The 17,206-nt window shown below is 57.7% G+C and overlaps 6 protein-coding genes across 6 annotated transcripts; all 6 read right to left on the bottom strand.

Annotated features, from left to right (window-relative positions):
• Positions 1-2,251: 2,251 nt before the first annotated feature.
• On the bottom strand, positions 2,252-2,491 carry LSCM1_04799 (uncharacterized protein; the record flags this gene model as incomplete). Its single annotated transcript, XM_067322289.1, has 1 exon — positions 2,252-2,491. The coding sequence occupies one exon, from the start codon at positions 2,489-2,491 to the stop codon at positions 2,252-2,254; it is 240 nt and encodes a 79-aa protein (XP_067179086.1).
• Positions 2,492-3,140: 649 nt separating this feature from the next.
• Positions 3,141-6,143, bottom strand: LSCM1_04798 (uncharacterized protein; the record flags this gene model as incomplete). The annotated part of the gene is made up of 1 exon (XM_067322288.1): positions 3,141-6,143. The coding sequence occupies one exon, from the start codon at positions 6,141-6,143 to the stop codon at positions 3,141-3,143; it is 3,003 nt and encodes a 1,000-aa protein (XP_067179085.1).
• Positions 6,144-6,897: 754 nt separating this feature from the next.
• On the bottom strand, positions 6,898-8,271 carry LSCM1_04797 (uncharacterized protein; the record flags this gene model as incomplete). The annotated part of the gene is made up of 1 exon (XM_067322287.1): positions 6,898-8,271. The coding sequence occupies one exon, from the start codon at positions 8,269-8,271 to the stop codon at positions 6,898-6,900; it is 1,374 nt and encodes a 457-aa protein (XP_067179084.1).
• A 1,467-nt stretch (positions 8,272-9,738) lies between these two features.
• Positions 9,739-10,473, bottom strand: LSCM1_04796 (uncharacterized protein; the record flags this gene model as incomplete). The annotated part of the gene is made up of 1 exon (XM_067322286.1): positions 9,739-10,473. The coding sequence occupies one exon, from the start codon at positions 10,471-10,473 to the stop codon at positions 9,739-9,741; it is 735 nt and encodes a 244-aa protein (XP_067179083.1).
• A 738-nt stretch (positions 10,474-11,211) lies between these two features.
• LSCM1_04795 (uncharacterized protein) lies at positions 11,212-11,490 on the bottom strand (the record flags this gene model as incomplete). Its single annotated transcript, XM_067322285.1, has 1 exon — positions 11,212-11,490. The coding sequence occupies one exon, from the start codon at positions 11,488-11,490 to the stop codon at positions 11,212-11,214; it is 279 nt and encodes a 92-aa protein (XP_067179082.1).
• Positions 11,491-12,042: 552 nt separating this feature from the next.
• LSCM1_04794 (uncharacterized protein) lies at positions 12,043-13,437 on the bottom strand (the record flags this gene model as incomplete). Its single annotated transcript, XM_067322284.1, has 1 exon — positions 12,043-13,437. One exon carries the CDS (start codon positions 13,435-13,437, stop codon positions 12,043-12,045), a length of 1,395 nt encoding a protein of 464 aa, XP_067179081.1.
• Positions 13,438-17,206: the final 3,769 nt, after the last annotated feature.

The raw sequence follows: 17,206 nt of genomic DNA, 5'->3' as shown, positions 1-17,206 counted from the left end.
CCATGGCCTGAGGTAATCCTGCCTTAAAAAAAAAACAGATCGCTTTGCGGAATTGTACAATACCTTGCCGACTTGGCAATCTGCACAGTAGCGTGCTCGCCATGATACACGGCCGAGATGACGCAGTGGATCGCGCGTATCATCTCCACCTAGCTGGAGGGAGCACTGTGCAGGCAAGCGGCAAGAGCAAAGGGGGCTGACTGAAGGACACGCATAAAGGGGGCCTGAAGAGCTTCACCTGCCCCTAGGTCTTCGGCGTGCGTCCAGGCCTGTCAACTGTGGCGCATGCTCCAAAGGCAATAGCCGAGACTCATCCATCAACCGTTCAAGCAGGGCCATGGACGTCTTGTGCCTTTGTGGCCTGAGGCCCATGGAGACAGTGCGTGTTTGATGAGCAACGCGCACTCCTGTAGGGGTGTGCAAGACCGGCACCGTTCACCCAGCATCGTTCAAAGCGGCCTTGGTGCGTCGGGCACGCCCCCCCTCCCAAGGAGACAAAATAAAGTATCCGGCGCCTGAAGCTGGGTATTTTACTGCCTATTCGCAATCCGAGCAGCCTTCAGTGCGGGTAGAGAGAATGCTTCCCAGAAAAATTGTGGTGGCCTTTAAGAGTGGAACCAGAGCTTCAGGGTGAGCTCGGCCGCAGCTGCCCACCGATCGATAAAGTGCGCATCTGTTCAAGGCATCCGAGCGGGTGCGTGTGGCACAAAAAAGCATCCGACCCGATCAACGCACCCCACGGCGCGGCGGCGAAGCCCCAAGGGGGCGCCCGGCCGAGGCGCTCGCGTTGCCGCCACTGTCGCTCATGAGGCGGTTTTGAGCTTCCTCCCTCCGGCCCTTCTACACCGCCGACCTCTGCTTTGTCGTTGAGCAGGCGGTAGTACCAGCCGGTGCGTGGCCGAATTGCATCAGTCGCCCTCAGCCGTCCCGTTCTGAATGCTTTCCGGAATTGTCTTCATCGCGTGGTATGCATCGCCGCTTTTGGTCATGCCACTGCGACCTCTACGATTCTCAGAGGGAAGTCACTGATGAACCTGCTCGAGTTCGTCGAGGAGTGGGCCATCAGGAGCATGGGAAGAGTCGCGTAGGTATCGCGCAACGCGCTCTTCAGGTCCTCTTCGAGTAGCTGAAAGCCTGCGTAATGTTCGCTGCTTATTTGTGGCGGGCCATATGCCAGGCTTCCTCCGTGATGGCGGGGAGTGCTATGGTGGGAACTGTGATTTCTGCTTGACGCCTATGCGTGGATGCCCCCACCATCCCCGCCCTACGAAAACAGATCCCGTGTGTCACTGCACGTGGTTGCCGATATCCTCGTCACGGAGAGAGCAAAGACGCGCACGCTGTGGCGTTCGGCGAACGACTGTGACGCCGCTTTGTTGTCGCTCCCTTTCCCAGTGCCTTTGAAAGCAAAGCAAGGGAGCGAATCATCACAGAAAACGGAGGCCTCTATAGGGGAGGCAAGCATGATTTGAGGTGCACTAGAAGAGACATGACGGCGGCAGCGTGTCGGCTGCTCTTTCTCTTGCCGCTGCCTTGTCAGGGTTGCAGGCGTGGTAAGTACAACATCATGCGAAGGGGTATGGCGGGGAAGGAAGGAAGGGCTGGCAAGAGTGAGCCACACTGGGATAGAGGCTTACGTGAGAAAGTCGGCTTCTGCGGCTTGCCGTATCTGTCTCGCTGTACCGCCAAGTCCGCGGGATTCATCCAGCCTGCGTGCATGGCGCGTGCATCCGGTTACGTTTTCAGTCATGTACGGTGGGCTCCACAGCATGGCACGCCTTTCTGTGTGAAGTGACAAAGGAGAGAGGTGTGTGAAACGTACGGTACGCAGGTCGGACGCAGCACCTCACAGGCATCAGAAGTAAGCAGGGAGAAGCGAGGAAACGGGAACAGAAAGAGTGTCAGTGGAGAGGGGGGAGGAGGAAGCAGCAGCTGGAGAGACACCAGTAACTATCTGCACTACTGCGACAACAGGTGCAGCCCGCAAGAGAAGCATGCCGAGATGAAATCGCCTCAAGGACATGGGCCGTGGAGCATACAGCCCCGACAGGGGCGGGATCACACCCTCTTTGCTCAATGCGATGATTGGATCGTCTCGCTCGCCTGGTGCTTTTCTGCACTAGTCGCCAACCCTTCACGCTGCCGTGCCTGTGTGCAGGTCCGCCCCTCTGTCTTCGCGTATTCGGTCCAGAGAGGAGAGATCGAGGCGAGCGGAAAAGAAATGAATGCAGCCGACACGCGCAAACAACGCTTACGATGGTGGCGGCTTAGCGGATATGCTCAAGGCGTGAATCTTACCGGACCGCATCTCCTCGCTAAAGAGATCGTTGACCATACGATGGCGCTGAAGCAGCGGCACGCCGGCGAACGCCGAAGAGACGATACGCACGTCGTACTTGGCCTGATCTGCACTGATTTCCGTCACCTCCAGCTCTGCCGGTTGAAACGCCTCCTGGATGCGTGCTACGATGGTGTCGCAGATGCTCGACATTTTTGCCAGTGGTGCAAAAAGAAAAACAGGTAGGTCACCGCTGAGTAGTGCCAGATGACGTTCAGGGGAGAGATGTACTTCGAATATGTATGTTCGTTGACGATGGTAAACGCCGTCGCTGCCTCATCCGATCCACTCGACCTGTGTCATCGGTGCACCCCATAGAAGCAAGATGGGAGGGATGGGCAAGGAGGGGATGGAAGCGTGGAATGAGCAGTCAAATGCTCTGCAATGCTGAGTTGAAACAATTGCAGAGCAACCCCACAGAAGCGAGGGTGTAAAAGGCATGAAAGGAGTCGGCACTCATCATGTGCCGAGTGAACGTGCGAGTGCAACCTGCGGGTTCACCCAACTGTGGCGGACGGTAATGCGCACCGAGCGCCCTACCGTCTCTCTTCCTCATCCACGTCCACTGCAGCACACTCCTCTCGTTTTTTCCTTTGCAGTGTGTCACAGAGAGCTGCACATGATCTGATAATGCCGACGGTCTAAACCTGCAAAACAGCTAAAATGTACACAAAAGAAGCGAAATAAATCCCCACACAGTGTATGGAGAGGGAATGGGTTCGCCGTCTGAAGCGATGGAGAGAAGCCCATAGTAGCCCACCTGCACGTGCGCGCGCCTTGCAGCAGGCACTTATCCTTTCTCTCACGTGCTACGTGTGCTTTTTATTCTAGAGATGTGACGGTTGTAGAGGAGGCGCCCAAGCTCGCGCAGTTGGCGCTTCTGTGCCTTGTCCAGGCGCTCACGCTCGGCAGAAGGGAGCACTTGAGGATCACGCAGCTGCGCGCACGCGAGCACGAGATCGAGGGAGCCGCAGCACAGCTTGCCGCGACGGTCACGCAGGTGATTCACTTCAGAAGGGGCACCGCGGGTGGCACCTGGGACGGAGCACTGCGATGAGGCATTGGATGCCTTCTGCGCTGCCTCAGAGGGACGTGTCGGACTCACCAGAAGATCATGAAGCTCCTCGGCTGCTCTTTCTAGTTCATGCTTGACGGTGACGGGCAAGTCGTTGAGGCTTTGAGGAATTTCGTTCCCCAGGCACTGTTTTCCTGGAGCGTCCTGTCCTGAGCTCTTCGCCGGGTGGGAAAGAGGAGACGGGCAGCTGAAGTGGCTGCCACTGCCACCTTTGACTCCTTTTGTAGCAGCCAATGTAACACCGGTACTGCTTCCTCTGGCGCGCGTCACTTCTGGAGGTGAGGCAGATGGAGTCGCTGGCACTGACGGCGAGGGAGGGCGTGACGGGAAAGTTACAGTCGCATCTGCAGTGACGGTAGGCTGCCTCGGCGACAAAGACGGCGGCTCGCTGCCACGGCGACCACAGCGGAGTAGAGACGACGATGCGGCCACTAAAAGTTGATGAGAGCATGTGGGTGTGAATGGACGCGGTCGCCCCTGTGCTGCGGCCACTTCCGCAGCGGCGCTATTGTCGTGCTCCTTCGCTTTTACCGCTCGATACGCCTCAAGCCTCCCCGCCTCCTGTGCGCGCCAGACGCCTTGCACGCGCTGTCGGCGCTGCTGTTCGCGGTGCTTGGTCTCTATAGAAGCCTGCTCCTCCTCCAGCTCTTGCTGTCTCTGAGACAATTGCTTCACTCTTGCGCTAAGAAACAGACGGTCGTAAATCGGGCCGCGCCGGTGCTGGGCCTCCATCTTATCAACGATGGTAGCACTCTTGGGGTTGAGACGAGGACGGAACGTCAGCTCACTCGATGGCGTGGGCGCCTCGCCGACTGGTGGACGACGACACCATAGCTCTGCAGCGAAGAGGTTACCCATCGACTCGGCAGCAAGGGCGTCCGCGAGCTCTTCGACACTCCACTCGGTTTTGGTGGGATTGTATCGCCAGAGAAGCGCTGACAGCGTCGCCGCCTCGTGGGAGGCTTGTCCACGAAACGTAGACAGCACGTCTGTCGAGAGAAGGTCAGAGCCGCAGAAGTAGCGCACCCACCGATGGAGACCACGCAGGCGGGCTTGATGGGATAGCACCGCGGCGCTTGCACTGGTCTGAGGCCTGAAGCGGCATTCGTCCCTTTCCAGTTGGGTAGTGGCGGTGCGCCGCTGGGACGAAGATCGCTTCGTTGTCAGGCGCTCTACTAGCGCCCGGGGGTCGACGTAGAGGCACTGGCGCGCCTCAGCAAAAGCCGACTGGTGTGCCTCGCGAACCGCCGTGATTGCACGCTGCCGCTGTTCCTCAAACGAGTACAGCTCCGCGACATGAGCCTCTATGTCGCGCTTGCGGCGCACCACGGCTGGCTGAGACGCCGCCATCTGAATCTCCTCCATAGCCTGCTGCCGGTAGAAGTAATCACGGTACAGGCGTTCTTCTGGGGGCAACTCGGCACCGCCGCGCTCGCGGCGCGCCCGCACGATCATCTCCGAGGTACGTGAAAGCCGAGGAATGTAGCTATGAGCCTCATCAGCTGCCCCATCTGGTAGCTCTAGCAGCTGGAGGCGGTAATGTAATTGTGCGGCAGAGTCTCGAGCAGCAGCGACGCCGTCGCCGCTGCGCTTAAGCGCTTTCCCGCGAGGCGAAATGGTGGGGTGGAACGTCGCCTCGGCTAGCATGTCCTCCTCCAACTTGGCACGCATCGCCTCCCGCTTGGCAGACGCTTTCATAAGCCCCTGGATGGCTCTGTCGTAGAGGCTTGTAGGGTTGGTGACGCGGACGCGCAGCGCGCGCGCGCCCTCCCTCTCCTTCATCGGGCACCTCCGCGGATGTGCCGCTGTGTCGTCCTTGGGTGACGATGGGTTCTCCCGCTCACCATCCTTCGACCGCCGCTGCGACGGAGGCTTCTGCACCTCTGCCGTTGCCCATGCTGGCCCGCACTCCTCTGTTCGTTCAGTGGAAACTCGGCGTGCTGCGGCCGCGCCGTGCCTGCGGTCGGAGTGCTTGCGTGCCTCGGTAATCGGCAACGGCTGTGGCGCCGCCACGGCGGGTTGGAAGTCAGGTTCGGCCATGACGACGGCAGAGGGACCAAGATGGTCAGCACACCGCGGCGCGGCAGGTGCGACACGACGGCGAGACTGAGGCGGCTGCCGCAGCCCCGAAGAGTCCCCTGCCGCCTCCATGCCGTCCAGCACTTCTGGAGAAGGCGTCACAGCATCCCTGGCAGAGGAAGAGAGGCTTTGAAGAGAAGCTTCTGCGGCAAGGGAGACCGCAGGCACGCGAATAAGTGACGTTTTCGGATGCCGATGCTTGGAGACGCCGCCGCGGCGCCGGCGAGATGTCGAGGCAGCTGAGGACAGCAAGCCATGCGATGCATAAGACACCCCACTCTGATCGCTTGCGCTGCTGTCCACAATGGAAAAGCGCCGCAGCTGCAGCCCTCGCTGCTTAGAAGCCATGTCAGCAGGGGCGCCTTTTAGCACACCCCCAGCGAGATGCGCACTGCTTGAGAGTCGTGGCACGCCTTCATCGTTTGTGGAAGCGAGGCGCGGTGGCGACGTCCTCTGTAATGAACCATCGTGTCGGTCGCTGCTCTCATCGAAAAGGCCGGAGAGTTCAATATCGCTGCTGCTACCGAGCCGAGGACGGTTGGATGGATGAGGTGCGGCGGTGCCTTCGCCATCGGAGGAGAAGTCTATAGCAAAGCGCTTGCTAGCGACAGCGACCAGCTCCTCTCCAGGGGCTGGAGGCAACGTCGTCATGCTGGCCGCGTCCACCAAAGAAAATGCCAGTGAGGATGTGCTGGTAGAGCAACCTCGACGCAGGCGCGCTTGCGGACGAGGAGGAGGAGGGAGGACTCTCTCTGAGAGTTCACACGGCAGTGAGAGGAACAGCAGCGGTGGTTAGGAAGAGGAAAGTGGAGACTGAGTGCAGCACTGCAAAGAATCGCCGAGCCACGTCCGGCGGGGCGCAGCGTGCCCCGTGGGTTTCTCCCTGGCACATTACCACAAGGCAGTTGGCCGCGTTCTCTTACACGGATCAGGGCTGCAACTAGAGGAGGGGAGGGGGGTGAGAGCGAGACTTTTCTCATGGTCACGTGGGCGCTCGATTCCCTGAGCAAGTGGTCCAGCGCATAGGGGAGAGCACCAAGTAGCCTGAGCAACGCTTGTGTGCCTGCCGAGCAGACGCGGTCGCTGTCTTCACTCGGATGCCAGTCATCATAACGTTATAGTCTCTGAGTTAAAGAGGGGTGGAGCCATCTGTTCGTTGTGGGCGTTCGATGTGCGTCTCTGTGGGTGGTACTCTGTTGGTGGCGGTGGCGATCGCATTTTTCGCATTCTTTGCGTGCTTCTCACTCTCGCCGACCATTCTGCGCTAGCAGCAAATCAACACGCTGGGGTCACGCCATATGGTGCGCGCACAAGCACCGGCTCATAACCACTTCTCGCGAGGCAAGCGATGAAAAGCTGAGACCGCACGCTTTTTCGTGGTGACCCTGGCACGCCGACAGTCGGCCTAGCTCATGGACACGGGGGTGTCGATGGCTGTCGCACGCGAATCGGCGCTGCTAGTGGGGAGGAGCGACGCAACCGCCTCCATAGCAGTCGCTCCGAGGACTTCGGCATTCACAGCGGCAGTGGGCGCAGCAACAGCCGCTGTGGATGATTCAGGTGCCGGTGCGACAGGAGCAACGAGCCTGGCTGCAGTCGAGGGCGTCTCCGTGATAGGCGCCGAAATCGTAGGGGCCGCTATAACGGACGCCGAACCTTCAGGTGATGGCACGACGGATTGAGCCGTCACGGCACTCGGCTCCAGCGTCACCGCTGGTGTATTCCGTGTCTGATCGCCTTCCGTCGCCGTCGATGGCAAGTACGTCGAAGCAGGCGTGGGCACTGCCGCCGCTGCCCCCTCCGGGGTCGTCTGCGCCGCTTCACCGGCCGCAGCGCCCTTCTCCGCCTCCAGTTTCTCGATCTCCTTCTTAAGGCCGTCAATCTGCTGCGTGAGGCGATCGTTGGCCCTGCTAAGCTGCTGCTTGTCCGCACGGATCTTCGCCGCACTCACGGCGAGGTCAGCGCATTTCTTGCGCTCACTGGCCAGCGCCTCCTTGATCTCATCCAGCTCCATCTGCAGCTTCTTCAACTCCTCGGTGAGGTCGGGTGCTCGAGTAGCCGACACCATCGGCACCGTAGCGGCAGCCACCGGTGGCGGCGTTGGCAGCGGAGGCACACGACCGCGCAACCGCATCGACGACGCATCTGTTTCGCTATCCGAAGACGCATTACTAGCGGACCGATACCGTGAGTGAGAGCCGCGATGCTGCCGCGGCTTCTTCTCCGACTTGCGACGAAACTCGTACGGGGAGTAGCGGTTGAAGATCGTGTACCCCGCAAGCCCGGCAAGCATAGCCGCACCAACACTAATCACAACGTCACGCCAGTCCGCCACGTTCCGCTGGCGCTCCACCTGCGGCGGCGGAGGTGAGTAGGGGAAAAGTGTTTGTGTGTATTGAGGGCCAGGCGCGATGGTCAATGGGGTTTCTTGCCGAGCCGCCTTTAGTTGTCCAGAGAGCGGGGCGGCACCTGCCGCAGCTGTGGTAGGAGATGGTGCAGTATTGGCGACTGAGGCACGAACAGAGGCGATTTTCTCCGCCGTGACCACCCTTCCTACCTTGGCGAAGGCGTACCTGATCTGTCCATTCGAGAAACCTTTGCCTTTGAGAAAACGGATCTGCGACTCGATTGGCGAGCGCTGCACACGTACATCTTGCAAGAACCGAATGGCAGACTGAACCGCTCCATCAGCGTCCATCTCTGGCATGGGCGGTTGTTCTGGCTCTGGCAGCGGCTCTGCAAGCGGCATCTGAGGCTGGGCAGGGACTGCAGCCGCCATGTTGTTTGTTGGGTGTGTGAGCTCAAGAAGCGGGTGAATCAAAGCTGTTACGGCCAGACTGTGAGGGGAAGGAAGTGCAGGAGAGGGGGTGGGGGAAGGGACGCGAGAGAGTATGCACACTAAGAGCAGAATAGAGGGAGGGAGAGAGTTGTCAGCGACACTAGTCTGCACGTAAGGCGGGAGCAGCAAAACAAAGAGAGGCGCCCCTGTTCTTTCTTTCGTTGAAGCCAAGAGGAGGGAAAAGGGATGAGTGATCGTGTATGTATGAGGGCGTGTGGAGGTGACAGATAAAAGAAAGGCTGGAGAGAGGGAGGGAGATGCCACGTGCCGGTGAACTGCGGTCAAATGAAAAAGAGAGACGGGGGAGGGGAGGGCAGTTGCACAGCACCTCCCAAAAAAGGCGAACATACGAGAGACAGAGGAAGAGAACATAGATGGAATGATGAGTGCTACCCTATAGTGGTGCTATGGGCATCTGACTACGGAAGCCCTCAAGCAGGCCATGTCGGACATGTCCGAAAATAAGGCACCATTTCTCAGGTTGTCATGGATGGGGCACAGGCTCTGGAGAAGATGTGAGTCCCGCAATGTTCAACAGAACGTGCCCCTGGTTCATCCGACTAGCCCCATCTTCTTCCATGCGAAGAAGAAAGTGGCAGCACTAGAGCAGCAGAATGATTGCGGCTGAACGTACCGCATCGCGGCCTCTGTACTGCTGACAGGGCCACATCTCATGCTGCCAGCTGCACGTGAGTCATGCATGGCTTTCGCACTTCGCGCTGAAGTTTTGGTCAGGGTAGAGTTGCTCTTCGGGTGCGTGCCTTTCAGTTTTTCGTTTGCTTCCGCTAGTCCTCCATTCAACGAATACCATGACCGATCCAGTGTCTGTGTGCGCATGAGAGACACACACACGCGCACAGCCGACGGAGGAGGTAACATAAACACACATACAGGGAAACAGACGCATACACAGGCGCACACACACTCACAGAGAAAGCGTGCGTGGAAACCACCACAAAGCGACTGAGAGCACGCACAAACAAAAAAAGGAGGAGCAAACAGACAGAAGAGGAAATAGAAAAGAAGAGGAACGAAGAGCGCAAACAGGACGACACCACATACGCAACGCCTGCTGCTGCTGCGCGCCTGTGCAGCAGCCCGTATTCGTGTGCTTCCGCAGCAACAGAGAGGATAAGGTGGGATAGTGGAAGAGGAGGACGGCGAGAAGAGGCCTCACGGTGGAAAAAGGAGATGGTACTGATGGGGTTGGAGGTGGAGAAAGGGAGAATAGCGTTGACGATGCAGCGCTGCCTCCCCCGCCCCACCTGGTTTTCCACGCACCGAGCTTGGAAAGAGTACACACAAGTATCGGCAGAATGTTACACCTCCCTTTTCTGCATATCCCACTCTTTACGGGGGGATCGCTGACTGCCGTATCCACATTATCCCTTGGATGTCCTCCACTCTTTACTCTGGCAAGCGAATCATAATTGCTTTGATCTCGGTGGGCGTGTACATGTGCAAGTTGCCATCGTCGGCGCGCACAACGGCCACCTCTATGTTCTCCGGCGACACCTGGTCCTCCATCACCTGCTTCAGAATGTCCACCGCGAGCGTCTCGCCTTCCTCCAGCGTCATGTTGCGGTGATACCGCTCCGCAAAGACACTCTGCGCCGCCTCGGCGCCACCGCCAATGGCCTGGGCGTCGTAGCGTGTGTACGTGCCGCTGGGGTCTGTCTGCCAGAGCTGCGGGCCCTTTTCGTCTACGCCGGCGATGAGCAACGACACACCGAACGGGCGCGACATGAGCTTGCGCTTGCCACCGCTCTCACCAAACTGGATAGACAGGTCGCAGGTCGCTAGCGTACAGGACTCCACGCACATGGGCTCGTTATACGTGAAGCGGTGGTTCTGCGCCTCCACGCGGGCATGCTCAATAAGGATACGCGCATCGGCAACCATGCCACTCATGACAGCTGCGATGTGGTTGTCGATTTCCATGATCTTGCTCATACTGGACGGAATGACCAAGGTCGACGGTACGCGTTTCTCCGCGGCAAGAACGACGCCCTCGGGCGTGCGGATTCCGAGGCTGGTGCTCCCCAGTTTGATGGCCTCCACAGCATACTCGATCTGAAAGATGCGGCCCTCCGGACTGAAGGTGTTCACACCGCGGTCGTACTCGGACTTGGAGGTGAACATGATGGGATGGCTTGCACACGTGCGGCCCAGGGGAAAGACGGAGAGAAAGAGAGCGTGAGAGCAGGCCCCTAGTGTGTAGGTGAGATTTGGGTGTATAGGTCACGCACGCGTAACGAGGCAGAGTGTATGGACTCGTAGAGAGCAAGGGTGAGAGGACGCTGAATACAAAATGAAGGAGGATAGAGAGGCGCGCTCGACCGAGAGAAAAAAAAGAGGAAACCTCCTTCTGTCGGGGCTGCGCACAGCGGCAGTTCACAGACGCGCAGAGACGGAAGGAGTCACAGAGAAAGGAGAGCGGTAAAAGCGAAGTATGAGAGACAGAGACAAACGACTGCCTCATCGACGCACAGCGGGAAAGTATCAGCAAGGCTGCTGCACGTCTGCGCCGTGCACACAGGCCCATTCACCGTGCCCTCTTGGCAGAGAAACGGACGACAGAAGAGGGGCACCTGTGTCTGAGTTACTATGCTCATGTGTAGATGCGTGTGCGCTCAGCGCCGTTTCCCATCCTTGGCCACCTCTCGCCGCGTCCGTCTTTGCAGAAGGCGCCCGCTTACTGCAGATGCACTAGGCGCTCCTGAGGAAGGAGGACAGCGCACGCGCTACTGCAGCTCCGACGCACGCCTCATCAGAGCGTTGCATTTTTTTCTTGTCGAAGGTGTCCCCAGAGGAGAGAAATCAGAGGAGAAAAGTAAAAGCACTCGAGGAAGGGACGACGTCCGCATCAGTCTTACGACGTCAAATCTTGGCCAGCTCGCGCAGACGGCGCACCGTGGAGCGGACAGTGCTGTTGTTTGGCGTGCTCAAGGTATACGCCCCACCGGCGACCGTCTTACTGCAGCCATCGCAACGCCAGATGCCGACAGCCTTGCGGCGGAACGCGAACTTACCACAGAAGGAGCAGAAATGCTTCGCGTGCTGGGACACTTCAAGCTTCTTCGCGCGCTTGCGCGGGTTCGCGCCGTAACGGGTGCCGTAGCGGCCCATCACGCCCATCTTCACTGTACGCTTCGCCATCTTGCTTCGTAGTAAGCCTGTGATATTTTTTTGTGTCGAGGAACGTACGCAATCGGGCAATTAGCGGATGGGTGGAGGGAAGGGGGGGTCGGAAGGAGGTACAGAGAAAATGTGCGACGGAATGGCAGAGAGAAGAGTGGATACATAGAGAAGGCAGGCGTTTGTCGATGCAATCATCCGCCCATGGAAGTAAAGTAAGCGGTAATTGGTAGGAAGAAGGCAAACAGGAGGAAGACATGTATAATGCTCTTCCCCGGCGGGCATCAGCAAAGGAGGGGAAGGAGCCGAAGAGCTTCATGGGAGAAGCAGGAGCTGCTGTGTGCAGGCGAGGCACTGCATCATTGACATAGAGAATTTAAAAAATGGAAGAAGGCAAGCCCAACATGTGTTCTTTAGTGTTGTAACATTCACCTTTTGCCCCCAAATGCTTCGGTAGGGACGCTGATGGATCGCGGGTATCCCTGTCTCTCACGTCACGTTGCATCTTGCGTGTTAGCGGTGGTGGATGGCGGCGGTACCTCGGGCGCAAGCGAAGTGCAGGAGCAGTGGTTCTCAGCAAGTCAAACAGAGGAGCCGACTACCGATCCACAATGCATTGGGGTAAATGACAAAACTGACGAACAATTCGCTGATGCCGGCTATACCAAAGAGCGGCATATGGAGGTAGTAAATGAAGTAGTAGACGAGTATGAACGATACTCCAGCACCGACAGCCATGGCGGGCCGGTTCTGAAGGGCACTGTGGGTGAAGAAGACCTGAATCGCTGAGGCCGCCCCGGCCATCAAGCCGCACGCGGGCTGCAGGATGATCAGAAGGCACAGCGCTATAGCGTTGAAGGTGAGCCATATGACGCTGTTGACGTGGGACATGAAAAGTCGAAAAAGCAACGAAAACGCGGCCGACGCCGCGGCAACGGCACTCCAGCCACCGGCCCGAAACGCAGCCGCAGCCCCAACAGGCGTGAGCAGAAGCGTGGCGAACAGCGGGGTAATGCTCATGCCACGCAGCTGATACTCCGAGTACGCTGTGGAGAAGATAGAGGCGACAAAGAGCATGATGCAGAACTGTGCGTGGTCGTACTCGACGTAACGCCACACGCTCACAGGCAGCCACACGAAGTGGGAGTGGTGAAACTTTTCCTCCAGGCCATTGAGGGAGACGATGATCTGCAGCAGCATTGTCGCAAACGCATCCGTCACCTGTTGGCCCAGAAGCGTCGAGCTCGCGCTGTAAAGCGGGTCGGAGGATATGGCAATAGTGTTGATGCTGTGGGTTGGGAGAATGTGCCACGGCTGTGGACGAGCCGAGAGCTGCATAGACGCCTCGAGGTAACTCCAGTAGTACCAAAACCCGTCCTTAACATTGTCAGTGATGCGACGAGGGTGCTGGCAGAGGTAACTAGGCGAGAGCCCGTTCATTCGCGCAAACTGAGCAGCGGAGTTTGTATAGTCCTGGTTGGGCTGGATGCCGTTGTTTCCGAGAGTGTCGATGCAGATGTAGCGGCTGTACAGGGTAGAAATGTTCAGCACAAGTGCGGCACGGGTGTACGCCTGCGGCACTGGCCACTCCTCGTTGCTCTTCAGAAAGTAGAACTGTACGTCACAGGCTAGGCTCTTCCTGCGGCGGACCACCTCGATCAATGCATTGGCAAGCAAGACGGAAGCCGAATAATCGGTGTTGACATACACAGCCACGATCTCGGAACCGGGAGAGCGCCGCCCCCGAACCAGTCGTCGCGGCCAGCGCACAGTGGGGTCGAGGTAGGCGGTCACAGAGCCAGCGTTTGCTGACGGGTACATTTGGCCGACCGCGTTCTCATCGATGTAGATACTCCGTGTGCGCCGAACTGGAAGAATGAACAGCATCGCGATGCCCAAGGCAAGGAAGAGGGGCGCTAACTTCCCGCCGTGGTGCCGTGCACCGTTAAATAGGGCTTTACGCAGCATCACAGCATGCATACATCCCACGAAGTTACCCCCCGCGCGTGATCAGCGTGACAGCACAGCCGAGCACGGTGAAGGGCTGCCATATGAAAAACAGAAAGCGATGTAGACGCGCGTACCCCTGCGCGCTCGTGCAGCAGCTCAGGGAAAAAAACCTAGGGCGTGACGGAGGGAGACGCGAGAGCAAGTGAAAGAGGGACCTGCGTGGCACGGCATGAAATCCCATGCGTATTCGGCAAATGAAGGAGAGGGAGAAAAAAAGGGCGGGGGCAATGACTGGAAGCTAACCTGCTCGGCAATGGAGGCCACGAGAATACAACAGATGGTGGCCGCAAAGGAAAAGAGATGATAGATGTAGTGCCCATGTAGATATGCTCATGTGGAAGAGCAGCCGTAGGTGTTCTGCTTACGAGTCGAAAAGGACTTTGTGGGCCGGCGTAAGCACGTCTGGGTTCGCTGCCTGTACCTGTTGGCTGTAGAAATGCGGTAAGGAAGAGAGAAACATAACCCGAGAAGTGAAGACGAGCGCGCACATACGAAGTCCTTGACCAACTGCGCTGAATGGCAATCACGCAAAATCACTCCTCGAGAGAGCGAGTCGAAGAAACGGTGAGGCATAGCTGCCTCCACACACACGCCCCACTGCCGGCCTGTGTGCCCATAAGCTAAAAAAAAGGTGCGGCAAGCCTCTATCACAGCGCCTTCATTGGGAAGGCTTGATATGTTTCCTCAATCACGTGCAATCACTCCACGTCATCCCCATCCGCATCGGGCGCTCGAGGACAAATGAAGTCATACGAAGTTGCTCACACATATGTATGCCCACGCGCACGTACTCTCGGCTGCAACTCACAGAAGGCGAACGAAACAACACCGAATCGACTATGGGGTGCATTATGCGGGCTTCTCTTCCCATTATTGCAGTCTCTCTTTTTTCTTTCACCCCGGTTCCTACGAACAACAAAAGCGTCATCCACAACTCCTTCACCAGCGGCAACCGAAACGAAAAGGCGTCAGCGGCGCAAGAGGGTGCGAGCACAATGACACATGACAGCGCGCTTCTCGTCAGCACCAATGGTAAAAGCAGTGGTGGAGGGAGCGATAATAAAGGCACGCTGGCAAACATTTCTCACTTGTCTGGCCGAGACGAAGTCAATCGAGGAATCACGGAAGAAAAGAATCAGCATGGCTACAGGAGAAACTCTCCGCACATGAAATGCTGTTCGAGAGTCTGTGGCCTTGTGTGTAGGTGTGAGTGTGTGTGTGTGTGAACCGCGCAAGGTACCCGGTGCTTGTGCGCGCCCTCACCGGCACCTCTGAATCGCATGAAATGGGAGGGAAAATTCCTGTACACTACCTGCACCAGCCTCGTCACCGTTGAGCAACCCATACATATGTCAGATGCTACGCCTGCTGACAGCCGCCAGCCACCTTTCCAGCCGTGTTGTTCATCAGAAGCGCGATGATGAGGCCGTACAGGCCCAGCGCCTCTGCAAAAATGAGCATCAGAATCATGGCAACGAAGATCTTCTCCTGCTTACCGTACGCGCGCGCAGACGCGTCGCCAGCAATACCGATCGACAGGCCGGCCGCGAGAGACGACAGGCCGGCAGCCAGACCAGCGCCAAAGTGCAGGTAGCCCGAGAACGATGAATACGAGTTGTCATCCGTCTTGATGTTGTTGTTGATAATCACGGACACAATCAGCCCATAAATGCCAAGGATGCCAGCCATGACCACCGGAACAATACCACGCATGATGCGGTCGGCGTGCAAGATGCCCAGGTGCGCAACGCCGACGCCGGACTTGGCCGTTCCGTAGGCAGACCCCAGATTGGCAAAGATCAGCGCGGACGCGCAGCCCATCGAGCCGAAGAAGGCTGCCGACTGCGGGTACTTGTCGTCGCACGACACGGCAGCGACGCCGCCGCACACCGCGGCGGCAGCCACAACGCTTGCAATTTGGTACTTCATAGCTGAAAGACTTGTTCCCTATGGTAAAAGAAGGGATGAGCGTGCGTATAGCGCTGTCGAGGCTGATAGGCACTAATGCAACGTTGGAAGCTAAGGAGAGAGCGAGGGGAAGTAGGGCACCGAGAAACTGCTACCACGACAGATTACTGCGCGACCACGTGACCCAAAGGGCACGAGAGAGCAAAAAATTGCGGAACAAGAGAAGGGAGAAGAATCGCGCAGGTGAAAAGGGAGAGGGTCCTCGCATCAGAAGAATCAGTGAAGGGGAGAAGCCATGCGCATGGAGAGAGAAGGAAGAAGCTGGCCTCGGCGACTGTCTGGCAAACAGAGACATAAGCGTCTTTCGTTTCCACTCACGAGTGGCTTACCTGATCAAAATTTGGGGCGCCCTCAACAGCAAAAGTGTGTGTCCACCATTAGCAGACTCACAGCATGGGTCTGCGAGTCTGGCACACGTCTACGTGTGCATCGCGCCGGTCGTTTTTTCCTTTAATTGTTTTTGCTTGCCTGCTTCGGTCGTTTGGAAGGACAAAAAAGGCCGGTAATCGATCGCCCCCACGCAGAAGGCGCACACACACAGAGAAGAGGCAAGAGACGCTAATGCAATAAATGTTGTTGAAGGGGGAAAAGGGCACCACAGAGACAATCGGCAAAACGTAAACAGCTGCAGAAGGATGGAGGCAACGACAGTCACACCTGCGGAGCCACAGGCTCACAGACACAAACATGCACTGCGCGCTCAGAGTACACGCCTCCGCATCCTCGTATCACTCCCCCTCACCTTTCCTTTCCCTTCCTTCCACTGTGCTTTCTTCCGATCGGTGCACCATACTCATTATGCAAAGTAAGGAAGAGATCGAAGATGGGGTTGTGGTGACAGGAATCAGAGAGGAGCGTGGAATGCATCTGAGGTACAGCAGCAACACGCATCAAAAAAGTAGCACGCCCCTACTCGCTCATCTCCATATATATGTGTGTGTGTGCTAAAAAAAAAACGCCTGTGCACACATCACTGGACTGCCGTCTAGCTACCAGTGTATATCTGCTCTTCTTGCAGTACCAGGCATCGTGTAACATCAAAACGAGACGCTCGTAGTGGATGGGCAGCTGGAAGCGACTCGAAGCAAGTAGAGACAATGCTTCTGCGTGAAGCCCCCTATTAGCAAAGAGAGCAATGCCGCTCGGCGTCGTGCTTCAGCGCCACCATCAGTCGTGTGCGCATTGCCCGCTAAAGGCAAAAGTGACCCATCGATCGACAGCAACGCATCAAGGGGCGCACACAGGTACACCATTACTTATACAGACGCACGCTAGCGCCAGCGCGCACAGGTAAGAGAAGAAGAGACCTCGCCACGCAACAGTACGTGTACCAGCTGCTACGCCTGCTGACAGCCGCCAGCCACCTTTCCAGCCGTGTTGTTCATCAGAAGCGCGATGATGAGGCCGTACAGGCCCAGCGCCTCTGCAAAAATGAGCATCAGAATCATGGCAACGAAGATCTTCTCCTGCTTACCGTACGCGCGCGCAGACGCGTCGCCAGCAATACCGATCGACAGGCCGGCCGCGAGAGACGACAGGCCGGCAGCCAGACCAGCGCCAAAGTGCAGGTAGCCCGAGAACGATGAATACGAGTTGTCATCCGTCTTGATGTTGTTGTTGATAATCACGGACACAATCAGCCCATAAATGCCAAGGATGCCAGCCATGACCACCGGAACAATACCACGCATGATGCGGTCGGCGTGCAAGATGCCCAGGTGCGCAACGCCGACGCCGGACTTGGCCGTTCCGTAGGCAG

Source organism: Leishmania martiniquensis, chromosome 21 (genome assembly GCF_017916325.1).
Source record: "Leishmania martiniquensis isolate LSCM1 chromosome 21, whole genome shotgun sequence".
Classification (NCBI taxonomy): domain Eukaryota; phylum Euglenozoa; class Kinetoplastea; order Trypanosomatida; family Trypanosomatidae; genus Leishmania; species Leishmania martiniquensis.
This window is presented reverse-complemented; position numbering and strand designations above follow the sequence as displayed.